At 39.7% G+C, this 20,731-nt stretch overlaps 1 protein-coding gene across 3 annotated transcripts; it reads right to left on the reverse strand.

Moving 5' to 3' along the window:
- Nucleotides 1-344: 344 nt before the first annotated feature.
- Nucleotides 345-20,613, reverse strand: noxa1 (NADPH oxidase activator 1). Of its 3 annotated transcripts, none has more exons than XM_038294103.1 (16): nucleotides 20,168-20,613; nucleotides 13,915-14,103; nucleotides 13,423-13,505; nucleotides 11,167-11,275; nucleotides 10,343-10,477; nucleotides 6,781-6,888; nucleotides 5,839-5,898; nucleotides 5,718-5,755; nucleotides 5,462-5,600; nucleotides 4,847-4,915; nucleotides 4,596-4,683; nucleotides 3,501-3,607; nucleotides 2,318-2,478; nucleotides 2,048-2,156; nucleotides 782-905; nucleotides 345-684 (listed from the first exon to the last, which is right to left on the reverse strand). In XM_038294103.1, exons 2-16 carry the CDS (start codon nucleotides 14,086-14,088, stop codon nucleotides 599-601), a joined length of 1,590 nt encoding a protein of 529 aa, XP_038150031.1. In that variant the 5' UTR covers nucleotides 14,089-14,103; nucleotides 20,168-20,613; the 3' UTR covers nucleotides 345-598. The 3 variants fall into 3 exon arrangements, with proteins under 3 accessions (XP_038150031.1, XP_038150029.1, XP_038150030.1); XM_038294101.1 differs by having other exon boundaries at nucleotides 346-684; nucleotides 4,596-4,686; nucleotides 20,168-20,607; XM_038294102.1 differs by having other exon boundaries at nucleotides 347-684; nucleotides 2,318-2,475; nucleotides 4,596-4,686; nucleotides 20,168-20,605.
- Between the last annotated feature and the right edge of the window lie 118 nt (nucleotides 20,614-20,731).

Raw genomic sequence — 20,731 nt, forward strand, 5'->3', positions numbered from 1 at the left:
CTTTACTTTTACTTTTATATTTTAAATAGGTTTAAAAATGGTACTTTTACTCTTTTACTGGAGTAAAAAGTTTAACTGCTAAAAGAGTGTTTTTAAACAGCAGGATTATACTACTTCAGCGATAGTTTCAAGGCGTTGCTTTATCGTATGTGTCGTACCATGTCTTTCGGTTGTGCTGTTCTTTTTGCATCTCGTTGCAGGTGATGAAGCAGACTGAAAATGTTTTGTCATTTGTCTCCTTTCCATCTCCTCTTTCTTTCATCTTTTCTTTTTTTTCTGCTTTTTTTCCTCTTCTGTTCTATTTACATTGCAGTGTCCATATAATCTGTAAAACTCCCTGCATAATTATAATAAAGCAATTCATATGCATGAAACAAGTGGAGCAATATGGCGATAGCCGTACTGCTACACTTGTGAAAGTAAAATCTGTTGGGCTCTTTTTGGCATCAAGACAATTAGATTTAAACTTTGACTTGAGTGATAAACATTAATACTCTGAATACAACAGTAGACATGAATTAAATGAACATTTGGTAAATCCAGGGTCTGTTCACTGCCTGCAAGGCTTCAATCAGGTTCAATAGAGAGATCAGGGCCATCAGCTGCTGTTCTCCCTGTAGACGAAGCAACATGGGAAGATGCCGATACTCCCTGCACAGTGTCCCTCCAGCCATTCCTCATTAACTGTAGGGAAGCGTGGAAAAGAAACACTGAGATGTTGAACAGAGACGGGGAATTTAGCTTGATTCCTCAGGCTGGTCTGAGTGTGGCAAAGCCTCACCTTCACCCAGGATATCAATGGTGTCTCCTTCACTGAACTCCAAATCCTCTGGGCCTTGAGCAGCATAGTCATACAGCGCCACCATCTGGTAGAGGATGGTACGGTTTGCCAGGGGGTCCTCCATCTAAGTGCAGAGATGTTGAATAGATGTTATATATGTCGGGAAAAGAAACCTGAGAATTCATCTGTTTAACTGACAAATATTTCTAGAAGAAATACAATATGACTGCTCTGATTGAAAATCCTGTTTTAAACAGATTTAGATTGAGACCTAGACGACATTTTCGTTTTGTACAGCTCTCATGACATTTCCATTTCCTTAAAGTGAAGCAATGATCAAATGTAAACACTGTGGGAGAAAACACATGGTGCAAAAAACAGATTGATATGGTCAGTTTGATGCAGAGTCCGTGACATGATTTAGAGTCTTTTCAACAGTTCAGCAGTCTAATGGTGGTGGGGAAGAATGTTGTCCATGTTGGGGGGGGTGAGGGGTCATTGATAATGTTAGGCGCTCGGGACACGCAGCGCTGGGATGAAATGTCTTTAATGGAGGGAAGAGGAGCCCCTATGATCCTCTCTGCTGTTCTCACCACTCTTCTCACCTTCTTCCAGTCTGAGGCGCCTCAGCCTCCACACCACACAATGAGACAGCTGGTCAGAACGCTCTCTATGGTGCTTCTGTAGAAGGTGGGGAGGATGGGTGGGGGCAGGTGGGCTCTCCTCAGCCTCCGCCCGCACCCATCCACCTTCTACAGAAGAGAAGAGAACTTCTACAGATTTGTGACTATTTCGTTTTATTTAAGACATTGACATAAAACAGTCTCCAATGAAAGAGTAAAGGCATCCAGATTTACCGCAGTGGACCCAAACCGACATCTTTACAGACATCTGTTGGACTATAAGTGGGAATCAAATGCTGTACATATTTTTGTCCCTTTTTTTTAATCAGAAGTTTATAAACATCTCAGGGAATTTTATTCAATTCAGTTTATTTCTATAGCGCCTATTCACAACACAAGTCATCTCAAGGCACTTTACAGTTCAACCAGATCATCCATTCAAATTGATTCAAAGTTTTTTTATCTAAGGAAAACCAGTTGATTGCATTAACTCATTGACTGAAATACAATCCCTCACACTAAGCATGCTTGTAGCGACAGTGGAGAGGAAAAACTCCCTTTTAACAGGAAGAAACCTCCAGCAGAACCAGGCTCAGAACATTTCTATGTTCTGCCAACGCTGAGCTTTAGGTTTACGTCTTACCTGGCACCACAGGGTGGCTCTGCCAGCCTCTGACACTTCCTGTACTGTGTGGCCTGGCTCCACCTCCCCAGGCAGAGGCGTCAGCACCCGGGAGCCGTGCTTTTTGTGTCTGATGGGAGAGAAAACTGAAGCTATGAGGTTGCAGGTGAAGGTCAGATAAAGTTCTGTTAAAGATAAACCAAAGTGTTCCTGCTCACATCGACAGCAGTGAATGAGCGATGCTGTCTGGAAATCCTTCATTATCTCCTCTGAAATACAGGCTGTTTGTACCTGAGCCGCAGCTGAGCTGCTGATTGGCCCACTTTCTCTGCGATCCGTTCCTTCAGGTCCTCGTATGGCGTGTCCAGAGGGACAGACAGAGCTATGTTGTAGGTGTAGTGCACCTTCACCACCACAGATCCCACCTCAGCTTCCGGGGGGGAACCAGCCTGCTTAGAGGAACACAGGAAAACATGTCAAACTGAAATGTTTAGATAGATTCTTACTGTGAAATTATTAGTGCAGCTTTGACTGAAGAATGTGGGGAATGCTACAGAAGTTTAATCAGTTCAGCATCAGGTGAAGCCTGCACCAATCAGAGAGGATGAAGGTATTTCCAAAAGGCTGTCATTTAAAGACTGGATGGAAAATCTAACCTTTACACTGATGATTCTTCTGGTCTGATAGCTTCAGCTAGCCCACGTTTAGCTTCTAAAATCAACATCAAGTTACGTCAAGACCCTTCATTTCCAAATAATAATACTTTCTTGTCTAGTTGTATGGATTAATGACTGAAAACATTTTGAAAACCACTTGGATCAAGCATTTATAGTAGCCATATTCATCCATTCTTTAGGTCAAAGAGATCCTGCAGCTGCAGAGGGAACGGTCCACAGAGAGCAGTTCAGCTCTGCAGCCCATCTTCAGCTCAGATCTGTTCCATTATCAGTTCAATCAGGATAACAAAAGAAGAAGTTCCTGTAAACTTGACTCTATTCAAACCACAGAGAGATGATATATTTATAGCCTCTGTGTGTAACATCTGCTTTACTGAACGTTACGTGACACATCTGGGACACATCAGTACCCTGACAATCTGCTTGAGAAACAGACTCCTTCCAACATCAGCGGAAAAAAACCTCATCTATGTTTAGATCTGACAGAAAGAGTGAAGGAGAGCAGAGTCATTGGTAGCTGTGTGTGTGTGGCAAAGTATAGCTTATCTTGTGGGGACAGTGGAAGGCTGATTTTCCACGAATATGCTACTTTGTGAGGACTGACAGGTACATAAAGAAATTTTATTATATGGGTTTGGGGGTTGGACTGAGTTTAGGTTTGGATTAGGTTCAGGGTTTAGGTTAGGCTGAGGCTCTTTGCTGATTCATAGAAATTATTGGAAGTCAAAAGAAAGTCCCCATAAGGATATAGTACCATAACAGTTGCTTGTGAGTGTGTGACAGTATGTGTGTGGTACCTGGCTGCTTGCTGCGTTGGCCGTGTACCTCGGAGGCCCAGAGGCTGCTGGGGGGGTGTGGGTGGCAGTCATATATGATGGAGGAGGAGTATCTGAGGACCGACTCACTGGAGAGAAAACACAGCCTGATCAGAACCACTGAAGAGAACTGATCTGTTTCTACTCGTCTGGCCACCATGAGCCTGGTTCTGGTTCTGCAGGATGTTGTGCTGCTGGACCCCAGAAAGGGACCAAACACCTGAACCCAGCTCAGTGTTCTGTTTCCCCCATACTAGGAAAGAAACTGAGCAGCGTTCAGAGTCATGAATTGGTTCTAGCGGACTGAATAGAATAATCAGATAATCAGAGGGTTCTTTAGGATGGGACCATGGGAGCTAAATTACCAGCATTTGGTTGTTTGGATCTATCTGAGTGGTTCTACTGGGCTGGAGGACATCCGGATCCTGGTTTTTCTTCAGCTTCCATCTGATGGTTAGGCTCTCTTGGGGTCCATAATCATTAGGGGTGTGCATTGGCACTGACCTCACGATTCGATTCGATTACGATTCACCAGGTAAAGATTCGATTCAATTAGATTCTACGATGCATTGCAATGCATTGCGATGCATCAAAATCCCATTGACTTCGTAAAATCCGAAATGTGCCCAGATATCCGCTTTCCAAGCTTTTGGTGCGTTTTTAATTAGGCCTACCCGTCTATCGCGGTCATCTCCCTCCACCTCAGCCATCTTGATTGTTGTTGGTATGCCCCCGGAAGTAATTGAAACTTCACAACTTGTCCATTTGAGGCCAGAAAATAAACAGTGACATAATCGATTATGGCACGTTGCCGTATCGATGCTGAATCGTGCATTGCAATGCATCGCTGAATCGATTATTGTTGACACCCCTAATAAGCATGGTGGCTATCTCCCTGAAGCACACTAATTAACAGAGATAACTTCCTGTTCTCTCAGACGCCTGGTTCTGGTACAGGTTCCTCTCTGTATAAAAGGTTGCTCTCCACTGTCACCATGTGCATCCCCAGCATGGCAGCTGTTTCCCCAGAACCAGATGCCTGCTGGGATGATAAAGTCCAAGCAGTGTGAGTCTTACCCCGAGGAGGAGCCCTGGAGAGTGGCCGGGTCTGTGGGCGACTGGGGGGCTCAAGTTCTGGTGGGAGGGGGATGCCACTGAGGAGGTGCTGCTGAAGAAACCAGTGAGAGAGACAGACTCATTGAATTGATTCAGATTTATCACATCAGAACATCTGGTTCTGTTGAACCCTTTCAGTACTGCAGTCACAGACAATAAAGATTAGAATTAAACATGAAGCTGAAGTCATTAATGAACAATCATATCTTTACCTTGTCCTTTTTGCTCTTAGATTTCTTGATATCTGCAGGTTCAAGTATGGAGACTGGCAGGAGTCCGCTCTAAAAAAAAAAACAACCCGAGATTAGAGCCAACCAGATGGACCAAAGAAAGCAGTTAAGTATATAGATTTATAGCACCCCAAAAGATTTGGGTTGAAAGTTGTTTTGTTTTTTCAACCAAGACGTTTGTCTCTATAGTCCATAAAACAATATAAATAATATCAACGTAAACAAAAACATCAATGGATTTATTTACATTCACAAGGGTGTCCAAAATATGTTCTACCACTTTTAATAATCAGTGTCTTAATTGATCTTAAACTGGTTTAAACATCTATACTTTCAAACATTTGGAAACACACATCAATTTAATGAGAACTTGTTTTATTGATCATATTATCAGCTCCCAACCAATAAACACCCAGTTTATAACTTTGAGTTCTGGCTGCTTGGAGCCTTCAAAAACACTAACATGCAGTCCTCATTAGTGGACATTGACCTTTATTCTTCATGAAGCTCCTACAGACAAGGTTTTGTGCTTTATGAATAAAAAAAAAAATTAAAGTGAGGAAAGGAAGGATAGTTTCTTCCCAGATGAGTCCTCACCTGTCCATCATGGAAGACATTTATCATTCCGTCTCTGTCCTCCTCCCCAAATAAGAATACCATTGCTCCTCCAGGGACAGTTAGCTGTCCTGGACCCCGCGCCAAGTAGGGGGTTCGGGCACGCATGTATCGGGACCCCCTGACATAAAACACACAAACACACACCTGGTTTATGTTACTGAATGATTTAGTACTGAGGTAGCATCCTGTTTAAAGCTCAGGTCCATATCATCTAATGGGTCCAAGGACAACTTACTGAGGTCCGTCCGTCTTGGGTTCATAAAAACCAGGTTTCTGTGCAGAAAGCAAAGGTAGAACTTAAAGCTACTGACCGACAGGCTGAACATCATCAGGTTCAAAGACCAGAGGAAACTCACCTGCTGTCTCAGAGGTTCAAAGCCTCCAAAATCATCATTAGGAATCATAGAAGAAATCACCTGCAGATCACAGCAAGAACCAGTTAAAACTGCAGGTAGTCAAACTGTACAAAAAAATCCCCTTTCCAAGTCTGTACATCAGTACTGTATCTGACATTCTGATCATTGACAAAAAAAAGGGATTTCGTTAATAGTTGCTGAACAAAAAACTAGTTTCTAAGAACCATACTGTGTTGCAAGTCAATGACTGAATGCAATCTGCTACAATTCAATTGCACAGTGCAAGTACATCCATTGACTTGATGCAGTTAGCTGTAATTCAGTGCCTCAATACAATCTGCTGCAATTTAGTGACTTGATGCAATCTGCTTCAAGTCAATGTCCGGATTAAATCTTATGCAGGTCAAAGACTTGAAAAAATCTGCTCCACATTAATGATGAGGCAATCTGCTGCAATTCAGTGCCTGGATGTGATCTGCTGCAAGTCAATAACTCAATGCAACCAGCGTAAAGTCAGTGACAGTCATGCAGTTAGCTGCAGGTCGCTTCCTTGGTGTAATCCTCTAAAATTCTTTGACTTGGTGCAGTTAGGTGTAATTCAGTTCCACAATGCGATCTGCTGCAAGGCATTGATGATCAAGTCTGCTAAAGTAAATGGCTTCATGCAATCTGTGCCAATTGCCAAGTCAACAACTTTATGCTATAAACCCTTTCTTTTCTAAATATCAATGCAGCTAATAAATACCTGCTTTGAATAGAACCCCTATAAAGAACCCCCTCACAGGTTTCTGGTCTATCTAATATGAACACCCATCAGGCAGAAACAATGGCTGCCATATGGCTGTTATCCTATAGTGCTACAACTGAGATGTTTTTCTTTTCTTTCTTGAAAATTCCAGAAACAATCAATACTGATGACAGATATTAAACAGTCAACGTCACCTTCGCCTTCCCCAGGAAGTCTCTTTGTTGCAGTTGGTCTATTTCCTGTTTCCTTGGTCGAAACACCGACCCCTCTGGTACCATCAGAGGTTCCAGGACCTCCTTCCGCTAGTTTCAAAGCACAAAGGAGTGACAGATTAGTTTAATCAATATACAGTTCATAACATTTAAAGCCAAGTTGTACCTGCTGTGGAAAACTCGACTTATCCTAAAAATTTAAACAAGCACCCCTTCCAGGTCTGTCCCCCCCCACAGCTGCCATAAACAAGCAGGCTATTGAGCAAGGCTACTGATAACGACAATATTTCGATTCATTTTTTTTTTCAATACCTGACTGTATTGCCTCTCTAAAGTGCCTTGAGATGGCATATGTTGTGAATTGGCGCTTTATAAGTAAACTGAACTGAATTTGATTGAAACATATGAAGGCTGGTTTCTCACATTTATCTGCAGTGAATCGTCTGTTTCTGTACACATTAGTGTTCAAAAGTATCATTAGAAGTCCAGATGTGGAACTGGTTTAATTCCAGCCTTAGTCTTGAAGCATATGCTGCAATTATGCTGAGTTTCCTTTTATTTTGTAGAGTATGTATTATTTTGAAAATCTGTTATGGTTTCATTTGAGGACAGCATTAGACTCTTCTGTAACAGAAAACCCTTTTTCATATACTTATATTATATTATATTACATTATATTATCAGCATGACATATAAGTAGTAAATAATGAGATACTAATAACTGTATCTTACTTTTTAATTTTCAGTCGTGTCTTTTATAAGAAGCAGCAGTTGGTTACTAAAAGCTGTTTAAATTGTTGCCCTTGGGTTTAACTCTATCCTTCAATGATCTGTGGTGTGAAGTAAGTAGGATTTTATTTTGCAGAGTATTATTAGATTTTACTTTTACAACCTGACACAGATGTATTTTAAGCATTGGATTTGACCAATCTGCTTAAATCATACTGTATTCTGTTTTAGGGTCAAACGTTACATAGTTAATTTGACTTTTGAATTTCAGCAATAATGTTAAGACCTATGCTGGTTTTATTTTTAGAGTCTAAAATAGTTGTGTTTTAATACAAGTTTGCACACATTAAAAATATTGAACCGACTTCTTTCTTTAAATAACAGTGTATTCTATTATTAGTGTAATAGTAATAATTATTTAATTATTAATTTAATTATTATATAATTTAATATTATTATTAGTAATAATAATTACAGTTAACTACGGTGGCCCTGAGGTGCAAACCACAACACAAAAAGAGAAAACACAACGGCAAATCAGAAAACACAACACAAAAAGAGAAAACACAACACAAAAAGAGAAAACACAGAGTATTTGGGCTTTATTCAGTTTCTAGTAAGTCGGCTGAGGTCAAAACGCCCTGCTAGAAATTGATTAAAGGCCAAATGTGGTTGAAGAAAGGTGATTTTTGCCTAAAAAGGACTTGTTCTATTTGAAATAAGATGCTTCTGAATGAAATCAAGTCATATTTGGGCAGATATCCCCTTTGAATGACAGTATTTGGGCTTGAATACATTTTTTGCAAGTCAAAATGGCTATTTTGTGTTGTAATGGTCCTTTAAAAGAGTACCAAGCTGTTTTGTGAGCTCAGATCTTTAAATCATGCATCTCCTGAAGGAAATCTAGTCATATTTAGGTAGAAATAACCTTTGAGTGACTATACTGTGCCTTCAATAAATTTTTGACAGGTGAAAACCGATTGAAAACTGCAAAACACATAGAAACATGGGAAACTCGTGCTATATACGGCCAGATCAGATAAAAAACAATGCAGAGTCACGAGGATCGTTGCAAAAGGTATCATATCTTTATTGAAAACCCTCCAGTCAATCATATCTATTGTAGTGTAGTCTCCAATGTCAGGGCTACACAAAGTCATCAGACCGAGTATAGAAACATGTCTATCACGTAACTGCCGTTATGTGACAAACGTTAAGCTTTCGAATATTTAATTAGGCCTATATTATAATTTAATTAGGCCTATATTATAATGCAACTGTGTGTATCTGCATGTCATGACCGTTTAATCCAGAGAAAAGCAGGTTTACGCTATTGCTCAGCGGGCTGCGGTGCGCGCTCCCACGAGCGCAATCAGATTCTCGCAGACATTCACTTTTTCGCACGACACCGGCATCAAAGTATTGCTTAATAGCAGTGTGTACCTCGTCATTTGTGGCGCTCATGATTTGGAAAAATGGAAACAAACCCCGTCTTTCCGGTTCAAAGGACGGACCAGTTCTTTTGTCCAATCAGAGATGATTCCTGTCGCCCGAGGGTACCTAGCATTTCCGTTTTGGTTAATGTCGCTGTGTTTTCTCTTTTTGTGTTGTGTTTTCTCTTTTTGTGTTGTGTTTTCTGATTTGCCGTTGTGTTTTCTCTTTTTGTGTTGTGTTTTCTCTTTTTGTGTTGTGTTTTCTCTTTTTGTGTTGTGTTTTCTGATTTGCCGTTGTGTTTTCTCTTTTTGTGTTATGTTTTCTCTTTTTGTGTTGTGTTTTCTGATTTGCCGTTGTGTTTTCTCTTTTTGTGTTGTGTTTTCTCTTTTTGTGTTGTGTTTTGCACCTCAGGGCCACCATAGTTAACAGACGCTTTTATTTTTAAATTCCTAATAGGTTCTGTTTTTAAACAGCAATAGTTAATAATTTTTTATCCAAATTGGGTCGAGTTGGTGTACTCTGTAAAATACAAGTGCTTTTATTATGTTGGATATTGTATGTCTTATTTTAAAAGGCTGAGTTGGTTCTGTTTTAATTAGATTAATCCAGATTAATCAGTAATAAAGAACTGACTTCTGATTTTTCAATGACACAGTCTGATTTTATGAGCTTGATATTTACATAGTTCCTATGGAAAATGTAAGACTTTTATTTTGAAAATTTCAGTAGCTTCTTTCATTATATGGCCATTGTAGTCAATCTTCTGGTTGAGTTCTGCTGATATGGCTGAGCTTTATCCTGGAAAGATCTGATGTGTCAAATCCAAAGGTTTTCCTTTTTTGGAGCATTTTGGAGCTTTTTGTGTCATTTTGGGGCTTTTATTTGCTTGCCAGTTTCAGCTCAATATGGTGAACCTTGATTTTACCTACTAAGTCACCGTGTTTTGTTTTTTTTTAAGAATTTTTTAGCACAAGTGACCTTTATTTGACAGTACTACGGACAGAAAACAGGGTTACAAGAGAAGGATGAGATATTCAGCAAAGGTCGGCAGGCAATGACTCAACCTGGGACAGCCAGCGTATGGGTCGTGTGCTCTATCTTAAAGCAGCACCATCCCCCACTATGTTGTATTTAATGCAGAAAGCTGAACAACTGCGTCATAGATCTGGGTCCACCAGATCTGCAAGGGATGCTCACAGATCGGAGCTACAGCTGGATCTGACGGTGGTCTGATGCCACTCTAAACAGTCTGATGGCTGTCTGATGGCTCTGTGCAACGGACCAATGATGTTATTTCCTCATTGTTGTTAGCTGACAGGTGTCTGTGAATCCCAGTCAAACTGTCATTGTTCGCTTTTTTATTAAAGATTGTAACACTTACTTCGATGCTGGTAAAGGCCGCCTCAATGCTTCCCCCCCGTCCTTGTCCTCTCTCCTGAGTGGCTGACAGCAGGGTACTCATGGCTTGCTCCCATTGGCCCATCCGGCAGTACACAGCTGATGCATTGTATAACACCTAGGAGAAAAACTCCAGTTCTGTTATTCAAATCTGCATTTTCTTTTTCAGGTTGGTAAAAGCTCTACTATATGGTTTGAAGTACAGCAGCAAATATCGATGGTATGATTTCTGGTCTAATATTTTCTTCCTGCTAAATGCCCTTTGTGGTTTAGAAACAAAAAAAGCTGAAAACCACAGGTCAAACCCTGCAAGGAAATCTGGCCTGCAAACACAAAACTAGAAAATAGCATTCAAACTTCCACTGCATCCATCAGGACACCTGCAGCAAAAAACAGTTATGAACCCCTTAGGGACCAGTTATGAACCAGTCTACACTGAAAAAGGGACAGGCGATGTGTTTTCTGCTTTTGCAACGGAATGTGGGAGCACTGCATCTCCTGTCAATCTGCCATCGAATGCTGAAAGTGTATGTTAGCACCATAAAGGACACAGCAGGTACTATATTGTAGACATGTTGGAAGCACAGACTGGGCATGAAGGTGAAGCTTCGGCAGTGACCATCACCCTCTTTGCTAGGAGAGGAATCTCTGATAAAGAAATGTGAAACTCTGCAGCATCAACTGCGAACACATTCTGGCTGCAGACACACTGGTCCATTGTCTGATGGTATCTGAACCACATGGTGTGTGAGGCAATCTGTCGTCTAACCAGACTTTCAAATGCGTGTGTGTGTGTGAGAGAGAGACCTGCCAGCTGTAGAGTTTGTATCTCAGTCCCAGCTGTCTGTAGTCAATAACGACGTTCTCCCTCATATGCTTCTGGGCCCAGATGCAGTCTGATAGAGCCTCCTCCAACCTGGACCAGAAACAAAGGAACTTTTTGATATAAACACACCTTTACAAAGCTCACAAAAACAAAATCACTCGGGTATTTTATCAATATGTTCGACAACCTGGTCAGTTTTAATTATATTAATTAATGCTTTCATAATTTCGTGTTGATCAGAACCCTCAACCTGAACCTGTGGTGCCGAATAGGTTCTACCAGTATGTAACTTGAGTCATCAAAGCCTTTTATTTGCATTATTGTGCTTAAGTTCTGTCCCTGTTCCTCGATCCAGATGGCAGGTCTGACTTTTCCAGCATCATGGTTCCCACTCAGTTGTTCTGATTATATTCTGTTCTGGATAAATACTACCTAGAATTTGCTTTATCTGTAGTGAAGGCTTGTTCTCTATAGATTCCATACTGAAAGGACAGAACAATACATTGGGTTCTGATTCTGGAGTGTTATTAGCGGTATTAGGTTGAGTCACAGTTTTCTGATTCAAACTTGGATCAGCTCGCTTTTAAATGCAGAACTTCTGGATTGTTAAGTAATGACTGATCTTATAGAATAAATGAAGTTTTTGTCCTAGAAGAACAAACAGGGGGAGTCGACTTAGAATTTAAATATTGGAGCATTTAATGATGGGGAATCGAACTATTGACGGGTTGGTGTTAAAACCCAGCTCTAGCTGATAAAAAAAATGTCAGTTTATCATAGATAATGATGAAAACTGATAATTTAACCTGTCCATATAGTTTATATAACTAATGTCTGAACAAATCAGACTAATTAAGTTTATTTGTCTCACCAGTTATTTTTTACACCCAGTTTTATTTTGTTTTCATTTCCTATCTCGATTTAGGCAACTTCCCTCCCTGGGTTCTTCCCTCCAATCAGGATCTGCCACACCTTGATGTCATTTACCTGGAGTTTGTGATCCTCCTTCGTTTGTTGGCCTATTTATTTCTCAGTCATGCAGCTTCCCTTTGCTCGTCTGTCTTTGTCCTTTGAGTCAAGCATTCCAGCCCTTTTAAATTTCGAATTAGCTTTTTTTTTAGCACTATTTTGATCCTGCCTCTGTTTTTGCTACTTCTGCTTACTTTTGATTTTTGGTCTTTGACCCCAGTGTATTAAAAGAATCTTGAACTTTTCTCCACTGTGTCGGGTTTTGCATTTGAGTGCTCTGTTCCTGAGCCGTGCGACAAACAGTTATCAGGTAAACATTTAATTAGTCAGTTTCAGTTTTTTATATTAGAAATAAACAAAATACATCAGTTTTGTTTATCATCTTTAATCCAACAAGCAGCCCATCTGGGTTCATTACTCTGAGCTTAGTCTGACCTGACAAATGATGAAATATATATCTTGGAGGATCATACAGAAACCCTGACAGTTTGATTTGCAAACACTGTTCAGTTAATTCAGAAAAACCATGACTGAACAACGTGAGAAATTCTGCAGCCATATGAAGAAGAACAAACATGTGGAAGACGGGTCTGTGGTTAAATATAGCCAGAGCTCCACATGAAAAAACCCTCCAAGCACATATTTTAGATTCTCTAAGTTTGTCTCATCACATCAAATCCAAAGAAAATCTGCAATGTAATATAATGTAAAGTTAATTAGTCCAAAATTAGGAGCAATATTTATGGTTATTTAGCGTGTTTTAAGAGAAAAATAAAGGGGTTATTTTTTCCAAGTCATTTCTTAAGTATGTTATTCATTCATTTATAAAAATCTAAGTATCAAGATTGCCAGTTGAAAAATGTTTCAAAAAGCTAAATATTTATTTCCCATAAATGGAAAATTTAACCAAATTAACATTTTGAAAGATTCCAACTATGCACGTCAGCTCATTTTTCCATGCCAGATGTGAAAATTTATGTGAAATACTATTTATATATATATATATATGTCAGTATAACTGCAGACGTTTAGTGGAAGCTCTCTATTAAGGTCTCTATTACTGAATGTTTGTTAGAACAAAGATACAAGTTATTCAGTTTAGTGTGAAGAGTTATTCTGAATGTCTGTTATCCTGACTCTGAAACACGGCATGTGTTTTAAACTCACAGGACATCTCTGATGTCTCTAGGTCCTTTTATGCTGAGCTAATCATACAGATGATCAACCACCATCTGTAGTTGTGGTGTTTCCAGGCTGAGGAGGCCTACCTGTCAACCTGCATCATCACGGCAGCTCTCTGGAAGAAGGCGACAGCAAGGCGCTCGTCCTTAGCGATGGTGAAGTCTAAAGACTGGACCGAACAGATGCAACAAGGTTAAGGTTTGATAAGGATTCAGGTCAGGTCTTTTATACTCTCCCTTGACCTTTGACCTGAGGGATCCTCTGCAGTCAGAGGAGCTGAACTGTTAGCTCCAGGTGTAACGATGCACATTAATGTTTAGCTGGTTCTGCTCCTTCTCAGTCATGATCTCTGATTTAACAACTACTAATGTTGCAGAATGATTAAGCCTCCATGGGTTTTATTTCTTAGTAATCTGTGCTGCCTGGAACATGGAGGTGCTTTTTTTACTACAATGCTGCTAAACAGCCATCTCAGTTTCTGCTCCTCCATGTAGCTCAGCCATGAGCTGTATAAAATGTGTATAAAATGCAACCTTGAATGATTAGTTAATCTTGAATGAAATGCTGCTGGTACGAACCCTCAGAGCCAAGCCCAGCTGTCCCAGTGCCAGGTGAACCATGGCAGCGTTGAAAAGAGTCCGAGAGGTCGGCTCAGAGATCTGTTCCAGCTTTGCCAGAGCTCCTTCCCAGTCCTTGGAGTCCACTGCCTGCACAGACTCGTTCCAGAGCCGCAGCAACACGTTGTAAAGCATAGTGGTCTGCAGAGACTGGAGTACAGAGACACATTTATATGAATCCTCAGGCTTATTAAAGGTTTAGTTTGATGTGGCATCCATTTCAACTCTATGCGTTTTTAAAAGATAATTCAATTACAACTTCTCTAAAAAATATTTGTGTTGCTAAGCTTCTAATGCCTCCCAAATTTCATAACTATGACCCTAATAGGAGGTAGAATAAAATAGGCATAGAATGCAGCTCTGGAATTACATAGGATCGAATGAAGATTACTAGATAGAAGATAGTTTAAATGCTTGATGTTGGAATCAGCCATGGCAAGAACAAAGAGGACTGAATGACTCACAGAATCACACCAATTCAACCTATATCATCTAGAGCAGGGGCTACCAACCTTTTTAAGAATGAGGGCTACCTTATGGGTAGCCAGTGCTAAACTTCATACAAAATAAACATATTTTTATAGTTTCTTTTGATTTCTAATTTTCTTTCAGATATCATTTTTAAATCTTAATAAATGCTTAAATCTCTGACTGTGACTAACTGGATGTGCACTTTTAGTCCTCTGACGTGGAAGCTGGTTCGGACCTCGTATGCCTGGCCGTATCTTTCCTAGACGGGGCCGTCTGTGGAGCTGGTTTACAAGTTATTTTTGTATCTCTGCTTCTTTCTGTAGGTCTGCTTCTGTCTGCTTGAACCCCAGTCGCCCTCAGCAGATGGCTGCTCACTCTGAGCCTGGTTCTGCTGGAGGTTACTTCCTGTTAAAATGAGTTTTTCCTCTCCACTGTCGCTACATGCATGCATGGTGTGAGGGATTGCATTTGAGTCAACAAGTAGATAAAATCAACTGGTCTTCCTTAGATAGAAAACCTTTAATCAATTTTACTGTATGATCTGGTTGAATTGTATCTTTAAAGTGCCTTAAGATTACATGTGCTGTTAATTGGCACTATAGAACTAAAACAAACTGAATTTAAATAAATCTTCTTTATTATTGATATGATAAAATGCTCTTTAAATGATTAAAACAATAGAAGCAGCAGAAGAAAATAAAAATTCAAACTTAGCCCACTGGTGAGTTGTTCTGTTATCAGAAGACCCTGAGGGATTGGTGACACCTGATCTAGAGGGACCTTACAGAGAAAGCTCAGGCAGATCATTCAGTGAGATTGGTAAAACCTTTTCTGTTTCAAGGAAATCCAGCGTATTGCAACTGGAAAATGTTTAATTGATTCTATAGCAATCCTTCAAACTCAGCATGCAGCTAGTGACAGTGGAGAGGAGAGACGCCCTTTTAACAGGAAGAAACCCCCAGCAGAAACAGAACCGGGTTAGTTGTGAGAGGCCGTCTGTGCCAATGTTGCCTCAGGGTTCAGTGATAAAGAAGCAGGCATGCAACAGATACGTAGAGGCACTGCTCCATAAATACTTTCTGTCTTAGAGAAAAGTAGAAGGTTAGTAGCTCTTCTTCGTCTAGGAGACAAAGACAGTTAAACAGATGAGCTCTGAGCCAGTATTCGGCTCTAGATGATAAATGAGAGCAGATCCATTAGTCCCAGTAAAAGCTCAGCCAACAGCTGCAGGGGAGAGACTGAGTTAAGCACTGAGAGATGAAACCAGGTCGTTCATCTAGGGATGGAGGATATGAGCTTTCTGACTGCTGTCAGACAACCAGAGTTTAACTTGTACGAGCAATACCGTCACATCATCACTCATGCTGTGAGGACAGCCAACCTGTCAGTCGATAGATCTGTTTATTTGCCACCATCTTTATTTGGTAATAATGTTATTACCTGTGAACACAGCATTGAGAATCACCTGCTAAGTCTTTTTTTTTCTACTTTAGAAGCAAAACATTAATGAAACATTGTTTACTAAAATGTTACGTTTTCCTTTCTGCTTTTTTAAAAAGAGGGCCGCCAGTTCCTTCACATTGCCTAATGATGGTGTTCAGAGGACATGGTGGTTGCTGTTCGCAGCAACTGCTTGGCTTCTGCTGTACCCACGTGCTTACATGCACAACATTTCATGACCTGACTGAAATGTGCAGGATTAACAAAGCAAAAATAATTAGATTAGATATATGTATGGGATTAAAAGCGCTAATTAGACAAAAAAAACGACAGTTATTTATAGTAACTTTAATGTTTTCTCAGATTTTTTTTTTAAACAAACTAAATATTTATATTCTCTTTAACTTTATTATATTTATTTATGTTTTTACAGATCTGATATTTTCAAATACATTTTTTTTTCAATTCCTCTTCTTCAAAATTGAGTTTTGCAGATCACACCCTCTTCAATTTAAGCGCAATACAATGCACACCAATAAAAATGCATCTTCGCTCCTCACTAAAGCCCGCCCCCAGAAGTGTATGCAATGTGATCTCTAAAACACTAAATTGAAAAAAAGATGCAATTCGTAAAACTCAATCTGGAAAATAGAAATGTTAAAAAATAAAATCAAAAGAATAAATCAAAATTAGAAAATTAGAAAAAATGAAAAAAATGAAATTTTTAGGGAGAGCAATTAACAAAACAGATAAAATCTAAGGAAACAGAAAAAAAAATTATCGAGAAGTTTGTTACAATTTCATTTCTGGTTTGCATTTTCCTCAAATTTCTATGTTTAAAAACTGTTTTTTGCTTGTAATAGTGATGGAATAAAACCTACTCCTCATGTATGACACTTTTTAGGTAATTCCACCATTTATTCCAATTACGTATGTCCATGTGAACATAAATACTGTTCCCAGGGCAGCTGTGGCTATAATGTAGCTCACCACCATCTGGAAATGAATGGGGATGACTGGGTTCTCTGCTTTTTCCCATAGTAGCTTCATCTGGTGTGTTCCTGTTTGGCTGATTTTCAGTGTAGTCCTGTTTCTCTGACTGTGACTGGCTGGATGTGCTCGCTTCATCCTCTGACATGGGAGAGACATGGACGGGGCCGCCTTTTACAGTTGCTTTTTGTATCTCTGCTTCTGTCTCCTTGAACCCCAGTGGGCCTCAGCAGATGGCCGCTCACACCGAACCTGGTTCTGCTGGAGGTTTCTTCCTGTTCAAAGGGAGTTTTTCCTCTCCACTGTCGCTACAAGCATGCTTAGTGTGAGGGATTGCATTCAAGTCAATGAGTCAATGCAATCAACTGGTTTTCCTTAGATAGAAAACTTTGAATCAATTTGGTGATCTGGTGAACTGTGCCTAGAGATGACATGCGTTGTGAATTGGTGCTATAGAAATAAACTGAATTGAATTAAATAAAAAATCGAAGCTAATTGAACTCCTTTACCCAAGTAAAACTTTCAGGTTCTTAAATGTACTAAAGAAAAAAATATTATTTCTACCTTCAGTGATCCACATTAACTCTGGTTATCATTTAATTTAAATAGGATATATTGTTCTCTTTTACTCAAACCCTAAAACGTGTTTATTTCCAATTTGTATGAGAAGCCTCTGACCAGCAGAAGCTTGTATTTTTCAGACTGAAGCAAAACACGTCAAACCGACTATGAATCAATCTTGAAGGCGACAACATTTAAATGCTTTAAATCCGGCCCTAAATAGGGAATGGTTTGGCTTTTCCAGTCTGTCATCATCACCATGATTTCACTGTAGAGCTATTAATCCTTCTCTCTGTGTCACCAGCTGTTGTCACTACACGCCTTCTCTCCTCTCAAGTGATGCATTTTTTCACATTGTTCATTTTTACATTATGTCATTATCAGCACGTGTGAAATAAATAAGGCAGTTTATGACTTGGATAATAGCACGTTGCGACAAACACCAGATACAGCACTGGGACTTGATCAACAGCCGATACCGCACCGTGACGTCACAAACCAGTAGGTGGCAGTAGTGTTCTTTGACAAACATGGATGCCTCCAGTAAAGCACATTCAAATGAAAATTACTTTTAATTAAAAACACTGATCATTTATTGAACAGTATGTAATAATGTCATACTTAAAGTACTTTCAGAAGTTTGAATTCTGAATATGACCAGACCTTTATTTAAAGTAAGGATGCAATGCAAAAAAGGAGTATTTTTCCACTTCGTTACTTTCCGCCTCTGTTGAATTGTAAAATAACAGCATTGGTGTATTGATTTATTGGTTTCATTTTTTTTTTTTTTTTACTTTATATTTTTTTCCTTTTTTTCCCCAAATAGTTTAGGTCAGAGGTCACGGATTCGCGGACCAGGGTCCAGATCCGGATCCACCTGCTGGCTAATCCAGACCCAACCTGATTTAAAACATTTATAAATGACTGCATGTTGTCTGTCGACAGTGTCTAACTTCACTTAAGCCGCTTCTCCTGTTAATATGGTAAAGTCCTCCAGAGCGTCCGGCACCAGGCTGAAACTAATTATTAAATGAGCTGCTGTCAGTCTGGGTTGCTGCTGCTGCTACTTTTAGACACAGCAGGCAAACCTGTGGCAAGCCGGGCGATGGGAAAGAAGGAGAAGACGATGAGAAAAAGAGAGCAGAGAAAGTGTGGACTGCTGGAAGAACTGCGGTGAACTGGTGAAAGAAAAGTGAAATGGTGCTCAAAGATGACCCTGCACATTTAGAGGATGTTTGGCTCAACCTGCTGCTGTGAAGCAGGATTCTCCACCATGAACATAATCAACAATAAATCTGGATCCAGGCTCAAAATGATATCTGCTTGAGAATGGCTTAGTCTCCATTCAAACTCAGGTTTAAAGCCTTGCAGGGCAGCCTAAAGCTCACTGCTCTCATTAAGCCAAGTTTAGGTGTTTTATTTAAAAAAAAAAAAGTTTGTCAGGAAATTGTCTGTATTCCAATCTGAAAGATTTTTGTTCTCTAATTCAAAAACAATTTAGATTTTAAAATGGAAAAACTTTCTTATATATATATATATATATATATATATATATATATATATATATATATATATATATATATATATATATATATATATATATATATATATATATATATATATATATTCTTTATTTTAAAATTCAATGTATAACATGGATGCATAAATATCTGTTTTTATTTCAGTGTTAAATTCTGTTTATAGAATAGATTATCATTAAAAATGTCTCCGGACCTTTACTGGTTGTTGATTTTCTTTATTCAGACCCCATTGATTTATGTGTTACCACTGGTTTAGGTGAATCTCTCTTAAGCAAATTTAAAGGTTTTGAAGTATTTTGTTGCAAATATGCTGTCTGCTGTTCATTATTCTCTCCTTTCTCTGTTGTTCTGCAGTACCAAGTTCACAGTGCAGGTAGAAGCATAGCTAACAGATGAGGAAGTGTTTCCTTATGATCAGGTATTGACTTGGTCATTCTGGTTGTAATAACTGCAAATAAATTTCCTCTGGACAAATAAATAGTTATTCTCAGTCAGACCGGATCTGCTGTTGCTCAGCATTTGTTCAAATATGAAATAAAAACAGGCCGAGGTTCTTAGAGCTGTGACACATGGCCCAGTCCGCTCTGCATAACAGAGCCATCACTCATAAGAGTTTAATCCCAGAGGAAAATCAAATGTAACCAGCAGAACCCGTCCTCCTGTGGGGCGTTTTGTTTGGGTCACTGTTTTAAATGCTCCCCACATTTTTCTGCACCCCATCACTTTTTCTGACTTTTCTCTCATTTCATCGGCCTTTTGAACTTTAGGTGTGGAAGTTTCAAACAGTCCTGAGATGTTGGGCTGAGAGCGATTTTGACAAAACTCTCGTAAAGACTCCATGTCTATGATCAGAGCAGAGGAACCCTCCTCAGAGAGGTAGAACATCCTCTCAGAAGAACAGAGGTCCGTCTGCTTAAAGCTCAGGAGAATCTACAGCACATATCATTTAAATCTGATGCATTTGTTTCCACTACCTTATTGTTGTCAAACAAAGCAGATCATCATCTGATGCACTGGAGCAAAGAGCAAAGTAAAGCACAAACATTCAGTGATGTCAGGAAACACCTTCAATTTTCTAAAAGTGAAATTAGAATCTAAAGCAACAACAAAGCAAAGCAACAATATTTTTCTCAGTGTTTCCCCAATAACTCATCCCTTCTCTGCAGAGTTCCCATTCAGCCCCATTCTTACAACACGTTTTGTTTTCTCACCGTTCTCCTGGATGAAAGTTTGATGCTCGGTCCTGTGTCGCCTTCGCTGCCTGCTCCACTCTACGCTACGTGCAGAATAAATGCAGGATTCATCATTTGTCTCCACCCAGCTGCTACAAGGAAGTTTTCCATCCACATTCCCCAGATATGAACCAGAGAGACACACCACAGGTGGAATTCACCTGTTCTACGTCACTGAGCGCCATCACCAGCTGACAGGAGGATCAGGTTCACTTCAATTCAAACTGCAGCTCCACATCTTTCATTTAGAGAAACTCTGAGGCAGTTCTGACTACAGAGTCACTAGTTTATTGTTCATTACTGAACCTATGGTTACAGTGAGATTAGGTTGCTGGGAAATCTCAGAGCACTCCAGGAGACCTTTGAACCCACAATAAAGGGATTGTCTCTGAAGAGGAAGCAGGAGAGAAAATCAGACTTCCCAGAAGTGAGGCTTACACTTCACCCAGCAAACAGATGAACAGACATAGAGGAGTGAGACGTTTCCTGGACCGTCTCTGCTGGGTCAACCTGTTGCACTGGTAGGGCTGTATGGTTCAGACA

Source organism: Cyprinodon tularosa, unplaced genomic scaffold, assembly GCF_016077235.1.
Source record: "Cyprinodon tularosa strain WSP-4 unplaced genomic scaffold, ASM1607723v1 ctg334, whole genome shotgun sequence".
Taxonomy (NCBI): Eukaryota; Metazoa; Chordata; class Actinopteri; order Cyprinodontiformes; family Cyprinodontidae; genus Cyprinodon; species Cyprinodon tularosa.